This window comes from Salmo salar, chromosome ssa14 (genome assembly GCF_905237065.1).
Source record: "Salmo salar chromosome ssa14, Ssal_v3.1, whole genome shotgun sequence".
Lineage (NCBI taxonomy): Eukaryota > Metazoa > Chordata > Actinopteri > Salmoniformes > Salmonidae > Salmo > Salmo salar.
In genome coordinates, this window is record NC_059455.1 from 96,468,782 (window position 1) to 96,485,615 (window position 16,834).

A 16,834-nucleotide genomic window follows, 5' to 3' on the forward strand; every position below is an offset into this window, starting at 1 on the left:
ACTGTATATAGACATAATATGACATTTGAAATGTCTTTATTCTTTGAGAGAGAGAGAGAGAGACTCTTTAGAGGATCCGGTAGGTCACTTCAGTAGAATCCACTGCCAATCACTGAGACGTAGTCACAGCATTTAATGGCAAATGTGAAAAGAGAGCAATGTCACTTATACTACCTAAAGTCTATCACTCCCATTGTTTCCCCATTGTCTCCCCATTGTCTCCCCATTGTCTCCCCATTGTTTCCCCATTGTCACCCCATTGTCTCCCCATTGGTTCCATAGTGTCTCCCCATTGTCTCCCCATTGTTTCCCCATTGTTTCCCCATTGTCTACCCATTGTCTCCCCATTGTTTCCCCATTGTTTACCCATTGTTTACCCATTGTCTCCCCATTGTTACCCCATTGTCTCAATATTGTTTCCCCATTTTTCCCCCATTGTTTCCCCATTGTCTACCCATTGGATCCCCATTGTTTCCCCATTGTCTCAATATTGTTTCCCCATTGTTTCCCTATTGTTTCCCCATTGTCTCCCCATTGTCTCCCCATTGTCTCCCCATTGTTTCCCCATTGGTTCCCCATTGTCTACCCATTGGTTCCCCATTGTTTCCCCATTGGTTCCCCATTGTCTACCCATTGGTTCCCCATTGTTTCCCCATTGTTTACCCATTGTCTCAATATTGTTTCCCTTATTGTTTCCCCATTGGTTCCCCATTGTTTCCCCATTGTCTACCCATTGGTTCCCCATTGTTTCCCCATTGTTTCCCCATTGTTTACCCATTGTCTCAATATTGTTTACCCATTGTTTACCCATTGTTTACCCATTGTCTCAATATTGTTTCGCCATTGTCTCCCCATGCAGGGAGTGTTAAGGAGGTGGATGTGAATAAACAGTGCAGCAACATCCTCAACAGCAAACGCTTCATGGACATGCTCTACTCCCAGAACAAGGAGCCCTGCGAGGAGGAAGAGGATGAGGATGAGGAGGGGAAGGAGAAAGGAGTGGAGGGAAAGGCCAACCAGGATGCCATCAGACTGCCTGACGAGGGAGAGGAAAAACACCCGGAAAAAACAGAATCTCACTCCAACGTCAGAGTGTTCGCTGAACGTTTCGGGGATCTAGTAAAGGGACTGGGCTCGCCTCACACCCCCCTCAATAAACCCCCTCACGAGGCCCCCGTTGTAGATCAAGAGAAGTCCCGTCCACCTTCCCCTAAGAAGGAGTCAGATAGCATCTGGGACCAGCTCCTGGCCAGTCCTAGGGAGCTGCGCATCGGAGACATGGACTTCACAGACCTGAAAGAAGAAGACGATGAAGACATTCTGAATGCCGGTCTGATGAGGGGTTCAGACTCCCTGTGTCCCCCTTCTCCACCAACCCCTAACCCTTACCTCTCTACCTGCCCCCTGCCCGGCTGCCCGCCACCACCCCCCATGCCTCCCTTCTCCCCCACGGCCTCCGCCCCTCCACGTCAATCAGAACCACCTCTGTTTCAGAAGAAGAAGACTGTCAGGTTGTTCTGGACTGAGGTGGGTGTTTCCAGTGGTGTAAAGTACTTAAGTAAAAATATTTTTTAAGTACTACTTAAGTAGTTTTTTGGGGGTATCTGTACTTTACTATTTATATTTTTTGACAACTTCTACTTCACTACATTCCTAAAGAAAATAATGTACTTTTTACTCCGTACATTTTCCCTGACACCCAAAAGTACTCGTTACTTTTTGAATGCTTAGCAGGACGGGAAAATTGTCCAATTCACACACTTCTCAAGAGAACATCCCTGGTCATCTCTACTCTCTACTACATCTCTGTTTGTTTGTAAATTATGTCAGATTGTTGGAGTGTGCCTCTGGCCGTGAATTAAAAAGATTTTCTTAATATAAGGAAATTGAAACAATTTTTACTTTTACTTTTAGTACTTAAGTATAGTTCAAACCGAATACTTTTACTCAAGTAGTATTTTTCTGAGTGACTCACTTTTACATGACTCATTTTCTATTAAGGTATCTTTACTTTTACTCAAGAATGACAACTGGGTACTTTTTCTACCACTGGGTGTTTCTAGACAACTCTAGTCTGCCACATAGACCTGTGTCTGGTTCTCTTAAGGGTTGAACTTGGAGCAGTATATATAGGGATCGTTTTATCAGAACAATCTCCTTTCAGTCCCCTTTTATTTGGCATTCAATCTAATATCAAACTGCTTTGCTGGTCATTACTCCTTTACTTTACAGTGTGCCTTGAGCAAGATAAATCACATTTACTGATTCCATCCATAAATGTATTGGTTGTGAGTTAATGCAGATCGTGTGGTTCTGTCTTTAAGGGGTTAAACGTTTACAGCGTTAAGGGATCGAATGGACACTCTCCCCTCTCTCTCTCCTCTCTCTCCATCCTCCCTCTCTCCCTCTCTCCTCTCTCTCTCCTTCCTCTCTCCACTCTCTCTCTCCCTCTGTCCTCTCTCTCCCTTCTAACCCCCCCTCTCCTCTCTCTCTCCCGCTCTCCTCTCTCTCTCCCTCCTCCCTCTCTCCCCTCTCTCTCCTCCGTCTCTCGTCTTTCTCCTCCGTCTCTCCTCTCTCTCCTCTCTCTCCTTCCTCTCTCCTCTCTCTCTCCCTCGCTCCTATCTCTCTCCCCTCTCTCTCCTCTCTCTGTCCTCTCTCTCTCCCTTCTCCCTCTCCTCTCTTTCTCCCTCTCTCTCTCTCTTCTCTCTCTCCCCTCTTTCTCTCTCCTCTCTCTCTCTCTCCCTCTCTCTACCCTCTCTCTCCCTCCTCCCTCTCCTCTCTCTCCCCCTCTCTCTCTCTCTCCTCGCTCTCTCCTCTCTCTCTCTCTCCCTCTCTCTACCCTCCTCTCTCTCCTCGCTCTCTCCTCTCTCTCTCTCTCTCTCTCCCTCTCTCCTCTCTCTCTCATTAATCTGTTGGTTGTGGTTGTGTTCCAGGTCATTCATCTGTTGGTTGTGGTTGTGTTCCAGGTCATTCATCTGTTGGTTGTGGTTGTGTTCCAGGTCATTAATCTATTGGTTGTTGTGTTCCAGGTGCTTCCGTCAGACTACCAGTACATTAGCAGCAGGAGCAGTGGAGACTCTCTGTGGTTCAAACTAGAGCCGGTCAAGATAGACACGTCCAAACTAGGACACCTCTTCCAGACCAAGTCCAAGGAGATGCCTGTCACCAAGGTAACCACACACAAACAAACACACACACCTTGTCTACTCAAAATACAACCTGAAATACAACCTAACAAGTATGTTAGATATCAAAACTTGTGGCCATGTTATAACTGTAGCCAGCCTGTTATAACTGTTGGTTGATGACCAGGCTGTTATAACTGTTGGTTGATGACCAGGCTGTTATAACTGTTGGTTGTGACCAGGCTGTTATAACCATTGGATGTGACCAGGCTGTTATAACTGTTGGATGTGACCAGGCTGTTATAACTGTTGGTTGTGACCAGGCTGTTATAACTGTTGTTTGATGACCAGCCTATTATAACTGTTGGATGTGACCAGGCTGTTATAACTGTTGGATGTGACCAGGCTGTTATAACTGTTGGATGTGACCAGGCTGTTATAACTGTTGGATGTGACCAGGCTGTTATAACTGTTGGATGTGACCAGGCTGTTATAACTGTTGGTTGATGACCAGGCTGTTATAACTGTTGGTTGTGACCAGGCTGTTATAACTGTTGGATGTGACCAGGCTGTTATAACTGTTGGATGTGACCAGGCTGTTATAACTGTTGGATGTGACCAGGCTGTTATAACTGTTGTTTGATGACCAGCCTGTTATAACTGTTGGTTGATGACCAGGCTGTTATAACTGTTGGTTGATGACCAGGCTGTTATAACTGTTGGTTGATGACCAGGCTGTTATAACTGTTGGTTGATGACCAGGCTGTTATAACTGTTGTTTGATGACCAGGCTGTTATAACTGTTGGTTGATGACCAGGCTGTTACTTGAGGTTTTGAGCCAGCATGTTAAAATGGGTTTTTCCCTCTTGTTATTTCTCTGTCAATACTCCACATTATGGAACAAAATTTGACACGTCAGTTGGGAACTCAATTCCCTAAATGGTCAGCAGTTGATCCGCTCACTAGTTTTCTTTCTGGAAAGACGTATAGATATGTAGCACTCTCCCGTAGGGATGCTCTAAGAGCACGTAGAAGAAATTCCACTAAGTTGTAAACAGTGACAGTCGAACGACCGAGGACGATTATCTACCAGAAGGATCCTCCATTTAAATATCAGTGAAAAGTGACGTTGATGTAATTTTTAAAAGAATCTTTTTTTCTCTGCTGTCTTTTACAGTAAATCATGAAAGAAAGCTAACTAATTACATGGAGGCTAATAGGCTAATATTTCATTTTTTTGTTGTTGAAGGAAATACAGAAAAAAAAATGGACAGAATTTGGATTACAGATCATATAGTCTAATTCAAAATGAGAAATGCAGTGAGACGTCATTGGAGATCTATCGGTTTTATGTACCAAGCTGTGATAGCTAGCTTGTAGGCTCCTGAGTTCACGTCTCGTCCGAGCATCCCCGGGGTGTCAACATACTTTTGGCTATGTAGTAAATCAGTGTATGCCTGTGATTCCTCTTGTGACCCACCTGCCCTCAACACTACTCATTCATGTCTCCTCTCTCTTAGACCATGGTATTGTACCCCTCAATACTACTCATTCATGTCTCCTCTCTGTCTTAGATCATGGTACTGTATTTGTACTCCTCAGTCTTGCCTTCATTGTTCTTCAGTGAGACGAGGTGGTGGTACTGCAGGGGTTGTCCTCTGTCTCATTCATCCGAGGCAGGCTTCTCCAGAGGAACACTGAGGGGGGGGAGAATAGATGGGAAGGACAGAAAATTTACATGGTCTTATCAGTAAGTTTATACCAGTATAAATACACAGGGTTCTACGCTGACCCTTTTAAAACTTCTCTAAGGTAGGGGGCAGTATTTTGACGTCCGGATGAAAGGCGTGCCCAAATTAAACTGCCTGCTACTCAGGCTCAGAAGGTAGGATATGCATATTATTAGTAGATTTGGATAGAGAACACTCTGAAATTTCTAAAACTGTTTGAATGATGTCTGTGAGAAAAGCAGGCAAAACCCTGAGAAAAATCCAACAAGGAAGTAGAAAATCTGAGGCTTGTAGTTTTTTCAATTCAGTGTTTTCTATCCAAATCTACTAATAATATGCATATCCTACCTTCTGATTCTGAGTAGGACGCAGTTTAATTTGGGTACATTTTTCATCCGGCCGTGAAAATACTGCCCCCTATCCTTAACAGGTTATGCTTTCACCGTAAAGCCTTTTTGAAATTTGACAATGTGGTTGGATTAACGAGAATCTTATCTTTAAAATGGTGTATAATACCTGTATGTGTGAGAAATTTTAACTATGTGATTTTTGTTGTTTTGAATTTGGCGCTCTGCTATTTCACTGGCTGTTGAATAGTGTGTCCCGCAGGTGGAACGCTAGCGTCCCACTTACCCCAGAGAGGTTTTAACAAGGTGAAGAAACATAAAACTCACAGAAATACATTTTGGAGCACAATGATAACAGTATGTGGTAATAAAACTAGAATACTTTATTTTTCTAGGTGCACTGGTCCTCCTGTTATATACACTGGTGCTCCTATTATATACACTGGTGCTCCTATTATATACACTCGTGCTCCTATTATATACACTAGTGCTCCTATTATATACACTGGTCCTCCTGTTATATACACTGGTGCTCCTGTTATATACACTGGTGCTCCTATTATATACACTGGTGCTCCTGTTATATACACTGGTGCTCCTATTATATACACTGGTGCTCCTGTTATATACACTGGTGCTCCTGTTATATACACTGGTGCTCCTATTATATACACTGGTGCTCCTGTTATATACACTGGTGCTCCTATTATATACACTGGTGCTCCTGTTATATACACTGGTGCTCCTGTTATATACACTGGTGCTCCTGTTATATACACTGGTGCTCCTATTATATACACTGGTGCTCCTGTTATATACACTGGTGCTCCTGTTATATACACTGGTGCTCCTGTTATATACACTGGTGCTCCTGTTATATACACTGGTGCTCCTGTTATATACACTGGTGCTCCTGTTATATACACTGGTGCTCCTGTTATATACACTGGTGCTCCTATTATATACACTGGTGCTCCTGTTATATACACTGGTGCTCCTGTTATATACACTGGTGCTCCTGTTATATACACTGGTGCTCCTGTTATATACACTGGTGCTCCTATTATATACACTGGTGCTCCTGTTATATACACTGGTGCTCCTGTTATATACACTGGTGCTCCTGTTATATACACTGGTGCTCCTGTTATATACACTGGTGCTCCTGTTATATACACTGGTGCTCCTATTATATACACTGGTGCTCCTGTTATATACACTGGTGCTCCTGTTATATACACTGGTGCTCCTGTTATATACACTGGTGCTCCTATTATATACACTGGTGCTCCTAAATAAAAAATTCCAGGCTGCACAGCAAAATATATAGCTGCATATGTGAGTAAAATGGATTGTACTGTAAAGCCTTGATACGGGTATTCTGGTTGGAAATGGGAAGGAGAGAAAATGGAAGGCATACCAGTATAAATACAGGTATTCTGGTTGGAAATGGGAAGGTGTAACGCGGGTCGTATAAAGGGGACCAAGGCGCGGCGTGTAGAGTGCTCATATTTACTTTTAATGAATATACTAGAACAAAACAACAAAACGACAGCAAACAGTTCTGTCAGGTGAACACACAAAACAGAAAACAACGACCCACAAAACCCCATAGACAAACCCCAACTTAAATATGATCTCCAATTAGAGGTAACGAGGACCAGCTGCCTCCAATTGGAGATCAACCCCAAACAACCCCAACATAGAAGTCGAAAAACCAGAACTAAACATAGAAATAGAAAACATAGAAAAACACAAAAAAAAACCTGTCACGGCCTGACCTACTCTACTATAGAAAATTACACATTACTAGGGTCAGGACGTGACAGTACCCCCCCCGCAAAGGTGCAGACTCCGAATGCAACAAACCAACAAAAATTGTCTTTGGCGGCTCAAATGCAGTCCACATAACCTTAAACTCCAGCATAGGAGGCGGCTCCGGTTCTGGGCGTAGTCCCCGCTCCACCCGCTGATCCTTCTGCTTTATTACCACCTGACCGTGGATTGTCGTCGAAGGAACCGGACTGTAGATCATTGCTGGAGGTTCAAGGCTGCAGGCCGCGCTGGAGGTTCTGGCCTGCAGACCGCCTCTGAAGACTCCGGGCTGCGGACCGCCGCTGAAGACTCCGGGCTGCGGACCGCCGCTGAAGACTCCGGGCTGCGGACCGTCCTTGGAGGCTCCGTGCTGCGGAGCGTCGCTGGAGGCTCCGGACTGGGGAGCGTCGCTGGAGGCTCCGGACTGGGGAGCGTCGCTGGAGGCTCCGGACTGGGGAGCGTCGCTGGAGGCTCCGGACTGGGGAGCGTCACTGGATGCTCCGGACTGGGGAACTGGGGAGCGTCGCTGGATGCTCTGGACTGAAGAGCGTCGCTGGATGCTCTGGACTGAAGAGCGTCGCTGGAGGCTCCGGACTGTAGAGCGTCGCTGGAGGCTCCGGACTGAAGAGCGTCGCTGGAGGCTCCGGACTGAAGAGCTTCGCTGGAGGCTCCGGACTGAAGAGCGTCGCTGGAGGCTCCGGACTGAAGAGCGTCGCTGGAGGCTCCGGACTGGGGAGCGTCGCTGGAGGCTCCGGACTGGGGAGCGTCGCTGGAGGCTCCGGACTGGGGAGCGTCGCTGGAGGCTCCGGACTGGGGAGCGTCGCTGGAGGCTCCGGACTGGGGAGCGTCGCTGGAGGCTCCGGACTGAAGAGCGTCGCTGGAGGCTCCGGACTGAGGAGTGTCGCTGGAGGCTCCGGACTGGGAGGCGTCATAATAGGTTCCGGACTAGTGACCGTTGCTCCTGGCTCCATGCCATGGATCATCTCTACAGGTTCCGTGCCATGGATCATCACTGGGGGCTTCTTACCATGGATTATCTCTACAGGTGCCGGGCCATGGATTATTCCTACAGGCTTCGTGCCATGGAATATCCCTACAGGCTCCGGGCCATGGATCATCACTAGAGGCTTAGTGCCATGGATTATCTCTACAGGTGCCGGGCCATGGAATATCCCTACAGGCTCCGGGCCATGGATCATCTCTACAGGCGTCGGACCATCGATTATCACTGGAGGCTTTGTACGTGGAGCTGGAACAGGTCTCACCGGATTGGGGAGACGCACTGAGGACCGAGTGCTCAAAGCAGGCACCGGCCATACTGGGTTATGGATGCGCAATGGAGGGAGAGTGTGAAGAAAAGCACAGGACGTACTGTGCTATGGAGGCGCACTGGAGAGAGAGTGCGAAAGGCAGGCACATGCTCACCACAAAAAGCACGGGGAGTTGACTCAGGCCTCACCCCTGGCCCAGCCAAACTACCCGTGTGCCCCCAAAAATGTTTTGGGGTTGCCTCTCGTTCTTCCCAGGTAGGCTCCGGTATCTCTCGATTACCTGGCCCCAGGTCCAATTTCTCCTCTCCGTCCACTCACTATGTGACCAGGTGTCCATTTCAGCCCGGGCACGCTGCTTGATCCAATCATGGTGGGTAGTTCTGTAACGCGGGTCGTATAAAGGGGACCAAGGTGCGGCGTGTAGAGTGCTCATATTTACTTTTAATGAATACACTTAACCAAAACAACAAAACGACAGCAAACAGTTCCATCAGGTGAACACACAAAACGGAAAACAACGACCCACAAAACCCCATAGACAAACCCCAACTTAAATATGATCTCCAATTAGAGGTAACGAGGACCAGCTGCCTCCAATTGGAGATCAACCCCAAACAACCCCAACATAGAAGTCGAAAAACAGAACTAAACATAGAAATAGAAAACATAGAAAAACACAAAACACCCCTTGTCAGGCGCTGACCTACTCTACTATAGAAAATTACATCTTACTAGGGTCAGGACGTGACAGAAGGAGAGAAAATGGAAGGCATACCAGTATAAATACAGGTATTCTGGTTGGAAATGGGTTGCTTGTCGAGGGAAATAATACATTTCTCAGCCGTCTACAAAAGGCATCGAGGATCCATTTAGAGATTAAGGAGCTGAAGGGAGGATAGTCACGTGTACATGGAGAGGAAGTCAAAGGTGAAGTTGACTCTGTACGTCTCCTAGTTGAACATCTCACTGAAATCTCAGCCATTAGACTAACAGAGAGAAATACAAATCAAATCAAATGTTATTGGTCACATACAACTGGGTGTAGACTTTACAGTGAAATGCTCGTTCCCAAACAATGCAGTGTTAAAAAGAAAGAAAAATATTTGCTGCAGAGATTGTTGTCCTTCTGGAAGGTTCTCCAAGGTCATTCTGACAGGAGCTCTGTCAGAGTGACCATCGGGTTCTTGGTCACCTCCCTGACCAAGGCCCTTCTCACACGATTGCTCAGTTTGGCCAGGCGGCCAGCTCTGGGAAGAGTCTTGGTGGTTCCAAACCTCTTCCATTAAGAATGAGGGAGGCCAATGTGTTCTTGGGGACCTTCAATGCTGCAGAAATGTTTTGGTACCCCAGATTTGTGACTTGACACAATCCTGTCTCGGGGAGCTCTGCAGACAATTCCTTCAACCTCATGGCTTGGTTTTTGCTCTGACATGCACTGTCAACTGTGGGACCTTATATAGACATGTGTGTCACGCCCTGATCTGTTTCACCTGTCCTTGTGTTTGTCTCCACCCACCTCCTGGTGTCGCCCATCTTCCCAATTATCCCCTGTGTATTTATACCTGTGTTCTCTGTGTGCTTGTTGCCAGTTCATCTTGTTTGTTCAAGCTTACCAACGGTTTTTCTGTCAGCATCTATCTTTCCCAGCCTCTCTTTTCTCATCCTCCTGGTTTTTCACCTTTGCCTGTCCTGACCCTGTACCCGCCCGGGTACACATTTTCTCATAGTCTGAAAACAGCCTCTGAGACCTCTCAGTAACCTGTGTCTGTCTGTCCTATTGTTCCATCAGATAACAGCCTCTGAGGCTCACAGTGACCTGTGTCTGTCTGTCCTATTGTTCCATCAGATAACAGCCTCTGAGACCTCTCAGTGACCTGTGTCTGTCTGTCCTATTGTTCCATCAGATAACAGCCTCTGAGACCTCTCAGTGACCTGTGTCTGTCTGTCCTATTGTTCCATCAGATAACAGCCTCTGAGACCTCACAGTGACCTGTGTCTGTCTGTCCTATTGTTCCATCAGATAACAGCCTCTGAGACCTCACAGTGACCTGTGTCTGTCTGTCCTATTGTTCCATCAGATAACAGCCTCTGAGACCTCTCAGTGACCTGTGTCTGTCTGTCCTATTGTTCCATCAGATAACAGCCTCTGAGACCTCACAGTGACCTGTGTCTGTCTGTCCTATTGTTCCATCAGATAACAGCCTCTGAGACCTCTCAGTGACCTGTGTCTGTCTGTCCTATTGTTCCATCAGATAACAGCCTCTGAGACCTCTCAGTGACCTGTGTCTGTCTGTCCTATTGTTCCATCAGATAACAGCCTCTGAGACCTCTCAGTGACCTGTGTCTGTCTGTCCTATTGTTCCATCAGATAACAGCCTCTGAGACCTCTCAGTGACCTGTGTCTGTCTGTCCTATTGTTCCATCAGATAACAGCCTCTGAGACCTCTCAGTAACCTGTGTCTGTCTGTCCTATTGTTCCATCAGATAACAGCCTCTGAGACCTCTCAGTGACCTGTGTCTGTCTGTCCTATTGTTCCATCAGATAACAGCCTCTGAGACCTCTCAGTGACCTGTGTCTGTCCTATTGTTCCATCAGATAACAGCCTCTGAGACCTCTCAGTGACCTGTGTCTGTCTGTCCTATTGTTCCATCAGATAACAGCCTCTGAGACCTCTCAGTGACCTGTGTCTGTCTGTCCTATTGTTCCATCAGATAACAGCCTCTGAGACCTCTCAGTGACCTGTGTCTGTCTGTCCTATTGTTCCATCAGATAACAGCCTCTGAGACCTCACAGTGACCTGTGTCTGTCTGTCCTATTGTTCCATCAGATAACAGCCTCTGAGACCTCTCAGTGACCTGTGTCTGTCCTATTGTTCCATCAGATAACAGCCTCTGAGACCTCTCAGTGACCTGTGTCTGTCTGTCCTATTGTTCCATCAGATAACAGCCTCTGAGACCTCTCAGTGACCTGTGTCTGTCTGTCCTATTGTTCCATCAGATAACAGCCTCTGAGACCTCTCAGTGACCTGTGTCTGTCTGTCCTATTGTTCCATCAGATAACAGCCTCTGAGACCTCTCAGTGACCTGTGTCTGTCTGTCCTATTGTTCCATCAGATAACAGCCTCTGAGACCTCACAGTGACCTGTGTCTGTCTGTCCTATTGTTCCATCAGATAACAGCCTCTGAGACCTCTCAGTGACCTGTGTCTGTCTGTCCTATTGTTCCATCAGATAACAGCCTCTGAGACCTCTCAGTGACCTGTGTCTGTCTGTCCTATTGTTCCATCAGATAACAGCCTCTGAGACCTCTCAGTAACCTGTGTCTGTCTGTCCTATTGTTCCATCAGATAACAGCCTCTGAGACCTCACAGTGACCTGTGTCTGTCTGTCCTATTGTTCCATCAGATAACAGCCTCTGAGACCTCACAGTGACCTGTGTCTGTCTGTCCTATTGTTCCATCAGATAACAGCCTCTGAGACCTCTCAGTGACCTGTGTCTGTCTGTCCTATTGTTCCATCAGATAACAGCCTCTGAGACCTCTCAGTGACCTGTGTCTGTCTGTCCTATTGTTCCATCAGATAACAGCCTCTGAGACCTCTCAGTGACCTGTGTCTGTCTGTCCTATTGTTCCATCAGATAACAGCCTCTGAGACCTCTCAGTGACCTGTGTCTGTCTGTCCTATTGTTCCATCAGATAACAGCCTCTGAGACCTCTCAGTGACCTGTGTCTGTCTGTCCTATTGTTCCATCAGATAACAGCCTCTGAGACCTCTCAGTGACCTGTGTCTGTCTGTCCTATTGTTCCATCAGATAACAGCCTCTGAGACCTCTCAGTAACCTGTGTCTGTCTGTCCTATTGTTCCATCAGATAACAGCCTCTGAGACCTCTCAGTAACCTGTGTCTGTCTGTCTGTTTGTCTTTCTGTTGTTCCATCAGAAGACTGCGGCAGACGGTAAACGCCAAGAGGTCATCGTTCTGGACTCCAAGAGGAGTAACGCCATCAACATCGGACTGACCGTCCTGCCTCCTCCTCGCACCATCAAGACCGCCATCCTCAACTTTGATGAGTACGCACTCAACAAGGAGGGCATCGAGGTGAGAGATGAGGAGGATGATGAGGATGTTGATGGTGATGATGGTGATGATGATGATGGTGGTGAGGATGATGATGATGATGATGGTGTGAGGATGATGGTGGTGAGGATGATGGGGATGGTGATGGTGGTGGTGGTGGTGAGGAGGAGGATGGTGATGATGAGGATGATGGTGGTGGTGGTGGTGGTGGTGGTGAGGATGATGATGATGATGGTGGTGAGGATGAGGAGGATGATGGGGATGGTGATGGTGGTGGTGGTGGTGAGGATGAGGAGGATGATGGGGATGGTGGTGGTGGTGAGGATGATGAGGATGATGGTGGTGGTGAGGATGATGATGGTGGAGGTGGTGGTGGTGAGGATGATGAGGATGATGGTGGTGGTGGTGGGGATGATGATGATGATGGTGGTGAGGATGAGGAGGATGATGGGGATGGTGATGGTGGTGGTGGTGGTGAGGATGAGGAGGATGATGAGGATGATGGTGAGGATGAGGAGGATGATGGGGATGATGGGGATGGTGGTGGTGGTGAGGATGATGAGGATGATGGGGATGGTGATGGTGGTGGTGGTGGTGAGGATGAGGAGGATGATGGGGATGATGGGGATGGTGGTGGTGGTGAGGATGATGAGGATGATGGTGGTGGTGGTGGTGGTGGGGATGATGATGATGGTGGTGGTGGTGGTGGTGGTGGTGGGGATGATGATGGTGGTGGTGGTGATGGTGGTGGGGATGATGGTGGTGGTGGTGGGGATGATGATGGTGGTGGAGGTGGTGGTGGTGAGGATGATGAGGATAATGATGGTGGTGGTGGTGATGGTGAGGATGATGATGGTGGTGATGGTGGTGGTGGTGGTGGTGGTGGTGAGGATGATGAGGATGATGATGGTGGTGGTGGTGGGGATGATGAGGATGATGGTGGTGGGGATGATGATGGTGGTGGAGGTGGTGGTGGTGAGGATGATGAGGATGATGATGGTGGTGGTGGTGATGGTGATGAGGATGATGATGGTGGGGATGATGATGGTGGTGGAGGTGGTGGTGGTGGTGGTGGGGATGATGATGGTGGTGGTGGTGGTGGTGATGGTGATGAGGATGATGATGATGGTGGTGGTGGTGGTGATGGTGATGAGGCATCGAGGTATGACACAAATAAAAACAAAAAAAGTGTTTTAAGTAAGAATAAACATTGGTCTGAAGCCAAAAAAGCAAAGCATTGATCTACTACAGTAACTATGTTGGTTTTGTACTTCAGCCTATGTGTAGGCTGGTTACTTAGACCTAGACGTCAACAGTGAAGAGGCGACTCCGGGATGCTGGCCTTCCAGGCAGAGTTCCTCTGTCCAGTGTCTGTGTTCTTTTGCCCATCTTAATCTTTTATTTTTATTGGCCAGTCTGAGACATGGCTTTTTATTTGCAACTCTGCCTAGAAGGCCAGCATCCCGGAGTCGCCTCTTCACTGTTGATGTTGAGACTGGTGTTTTGCGGGTACTATTTAATGAAGCTGCCAGTTGAGGACTTGTGAGGCGTCTGTTTCTCAAACTAGACACTCTAATGCACTTGTCCTCTTGCTCAGTTGTGCATCGGGGCCTCCCACTCCTCTTTCTATTCTGGTTAGAGCCAGTTTGCGCTGTTCTGTGAAGGGAGTAGTACACAGCGTTGTACGAGATTTTCAGTTTGTTGGCAATTTCTCGCATGGAATAGGCTTCATTTCTCAAAACAAGAATAGACAGACGAGTTTCAGAAGAAAGTCTTGGTTTCTGGCCATTTTGAGCCTGTAATCGAACCCACAAATGCTGATGCTCCAGATACTCAACTAGTCTAAAGAAGGACAGTTTTATTGCTTCTTTAATCAGAACAACAGTTTTCAGCCGTGTTAACATAATTGCAAAAGGTTTTCTAATAATCAATTAGCCTTTTAAAATGATAAACTTAGATTATCTAAGACATTGTGCCATTGGAACACAGGAGTGATGGTTGCTGATAATGGGCCTCTGTATACCTACGTAGATATTCCATAAAAAATCTGTCCTTTCCAGCTACAATAGTCATTTACAACATTAACAATGTCTACACTGTATTTCTGATCAAATTGATGTTATTTTAATGGACAAAAAAAAAATTGCTTTTCTTTCAAACACAAGGACATTTCTGTGACCCCAATCTTTTGAACGGTAGTGTATACCGGTGTGTATATATATTTGTAAAGTCCATTATCACTCTGAAGAGTATGAATTAGGCTGTTTGAATCCTAAGCAACCTGTCTACACATAGTCTGAAGTACAATACCGACATAGCTACTAGATCAACGCTGTGTGCTGAAAAACCTTGGTAGAGCATGGGTGAAGTAGGCATTGTGGTGCTCATGTGAATATATGCGAGTAGATGGTGTTGCAGTACCCATGGTAGTCATTCCAACAGTAGATGGTGTTGCAGTATCCAGGATAGCCAGTCCAACAGTAGATGGTGTTGCAGTACCCAGGGTAGCCAGTCCAACAGTAGATGGTGTTGCAGTACCCAGGGTAGCCAGTCCAACAGTAGATGGTGTTGCAGTACCCATGGTAGTCATTCCAACAGTAGATGGTGTTGCAGTATCCAGGATAGCCAGTCCAACAGTAGATGGTGTTGCAGTACCCAGGGTAGCCAGTCCAACAGTAGATGGTGTTGCAGTACCCAGGGTAGTCAGTCTAACAGTAGATGGTGTTGCAGTACCCAGGGTAGCCAGTCCAACAGTAGATGGTGTTGCAGTCCCCAGGGTAGTCAGTCCAACAGTAGATGGTGTTGTAGTACCCAGGGTAGCCAGTCTAACAGTAGATGGTGTTGCAGTACCCAGGGTAGCCAGTCTAACAGTAGATGGTGTTGTAGTACCCAGGGTAGTCAGCTTAACAGTAGATGGTGCTACAGTACCCAGGGTAGCCAGTCCAACAGTAGATGGTGTTGCAGTACCCACGGTAGCCAGTCCAACAGTAGATGGTGTTGCAGTACCCAGGGTAGTCAGTCCAACAGTAGATGGTGTTGCAGTACCCAGGGTAGCCAGTCCAACAGTAGATTTTGTTTACAGTACCCCAGGGTAGTCAGTCCAACAGTAGATGATGTTGCAGTACCCAGGGTAGTCATTCCAACAGTAGATGATGTTGCAGTACCCAGGGTAGTCAGTCCAAAGCTACTCCATGTTGTTAAGAATTCAAGCCAATCAAAGCGTAGCATTATTTACAGCTTTAAACCAATCAGAGGACATCATTTTTTCAATTTGCCAGGAAATCACAGGGTCTGTTGTGACTTGGTTGATGAATGTAACCGCTCAATCCAACTGAACTTAAGCAGAATCTTCAGGACACTCTTTCCATCTCCTCTGCGTACTCTTTAATCCTGTAGAAAATCCTGACGATGATCCCTTCGGAGGAGGAGAAGCAGAAGATTCAGGATGCTCAGCTGGCCAACCCTGACGTCCCCCTGGGCTCAGCAGAACAGTTTCTCCTCACCCTGTCCTCCATCAGCGAACTGTCAGCCAGACTACAGCTCTGGGCCTTCAAGATGGACTACGAGGCTACGGAAATGGTATGTGTGTGTGTGGGGGGGGGGGGAGGAAGTACACTGAACAAAAATATAAATCACAACAACTAAAGTTTTGGTCCCGTGTTTCATGAGCTGAAATAAAAGATCCCAGAAATGTTCTATTCTCACATTAAGCTTTTCTCTAAAATGTTGTGCACAAATTTGTTTACATGCCTGTTAGTGAACATTTTTCCTTTGCCAAGATAATCCATCCACCTGACAGGTGTGGCATATCAAGAAGCTCATTAAACACCATGATCATTACACAGGTGCACCTTGCGCTGGGGACAATAAAAGGTCGGATGTCTCAAGTTTTAAGGGAAGGTACAATTGGCATGCTGACTGCAGGAATGTCCACCAGAGATGTTGCCAGAGAAATGGATGTTCATTTCTCTGCCATAAGCCGCCTCCAATGTCGTTTTAGAGAATTTGTCTGCAGACCACATGTAACCACACCAGCCCAGGACCTCCACATCCGTGTTCTTCACCTGCGGGATCATCTCAGACCAGCCACCTGGACAGCTGATGAAACTGTGGGTTTGCACAACTTACGAATTTCTGCACAAACTGTCAGAAACCGTCTCAGGGAAACTCAACGGCGTGCTTGTCATCCTCACCAGTCTTGACTTCAGTGAGCAAATGCTCACCTTCGGTGGTCACTGGTACGCTGAAGAAGTGTGCTCTTCACGGATGAATCCCGGTTTCAACTGTACCAGGCAGATGAAAGACAGCGTGTAGGGCGTTGTGTGGGCGAGCGGTTTGCTGATGTCAACGTTGTGAACAGAGTGCCCCATGGTGGCGGTGGGGTTATGGTATGGGCCCCATGGTGGAGGTGGGGTTATGGTATGGGTCCCATGGTGGAGGTGGGGTTATGGTATGGGCCCCATGGTGGAG

The 16,834-nt window shown here is 47.1% G+C and overlaps 1 protein-coding gene across 1 annotated transcript in view; it reads left to right on the plus strand.

The window, feature by feature from the left end:
* LOC106589103 (FH1/FH2 domain-containing protein 3) overlaps positions 1-16,834 on the plus strand; it is a 119,416-nt gene that overhangs the window by 76,837 nt on the left and 25,745 nt on the right. Inside the window, exons 17-20 of the mRNA XM_045693719.1 lie at positions 860-1,527; positions 3,030-3,170; positions 12,227-12,385; positions 15,761-15,943. Coding sequence (XP_045549675.1) covers positions 860-1,527; positions 3,030-3,170; positions 12,227-12,385; positions 15,761-15,943 — 1,151 coding nt within the window. The remainder of the gene's footprint in view (positions 1-859; positions 1,528-3,029; positions 3,171-12,226; positions 12,386-15,760; positions 15,944-16,834) is intronic.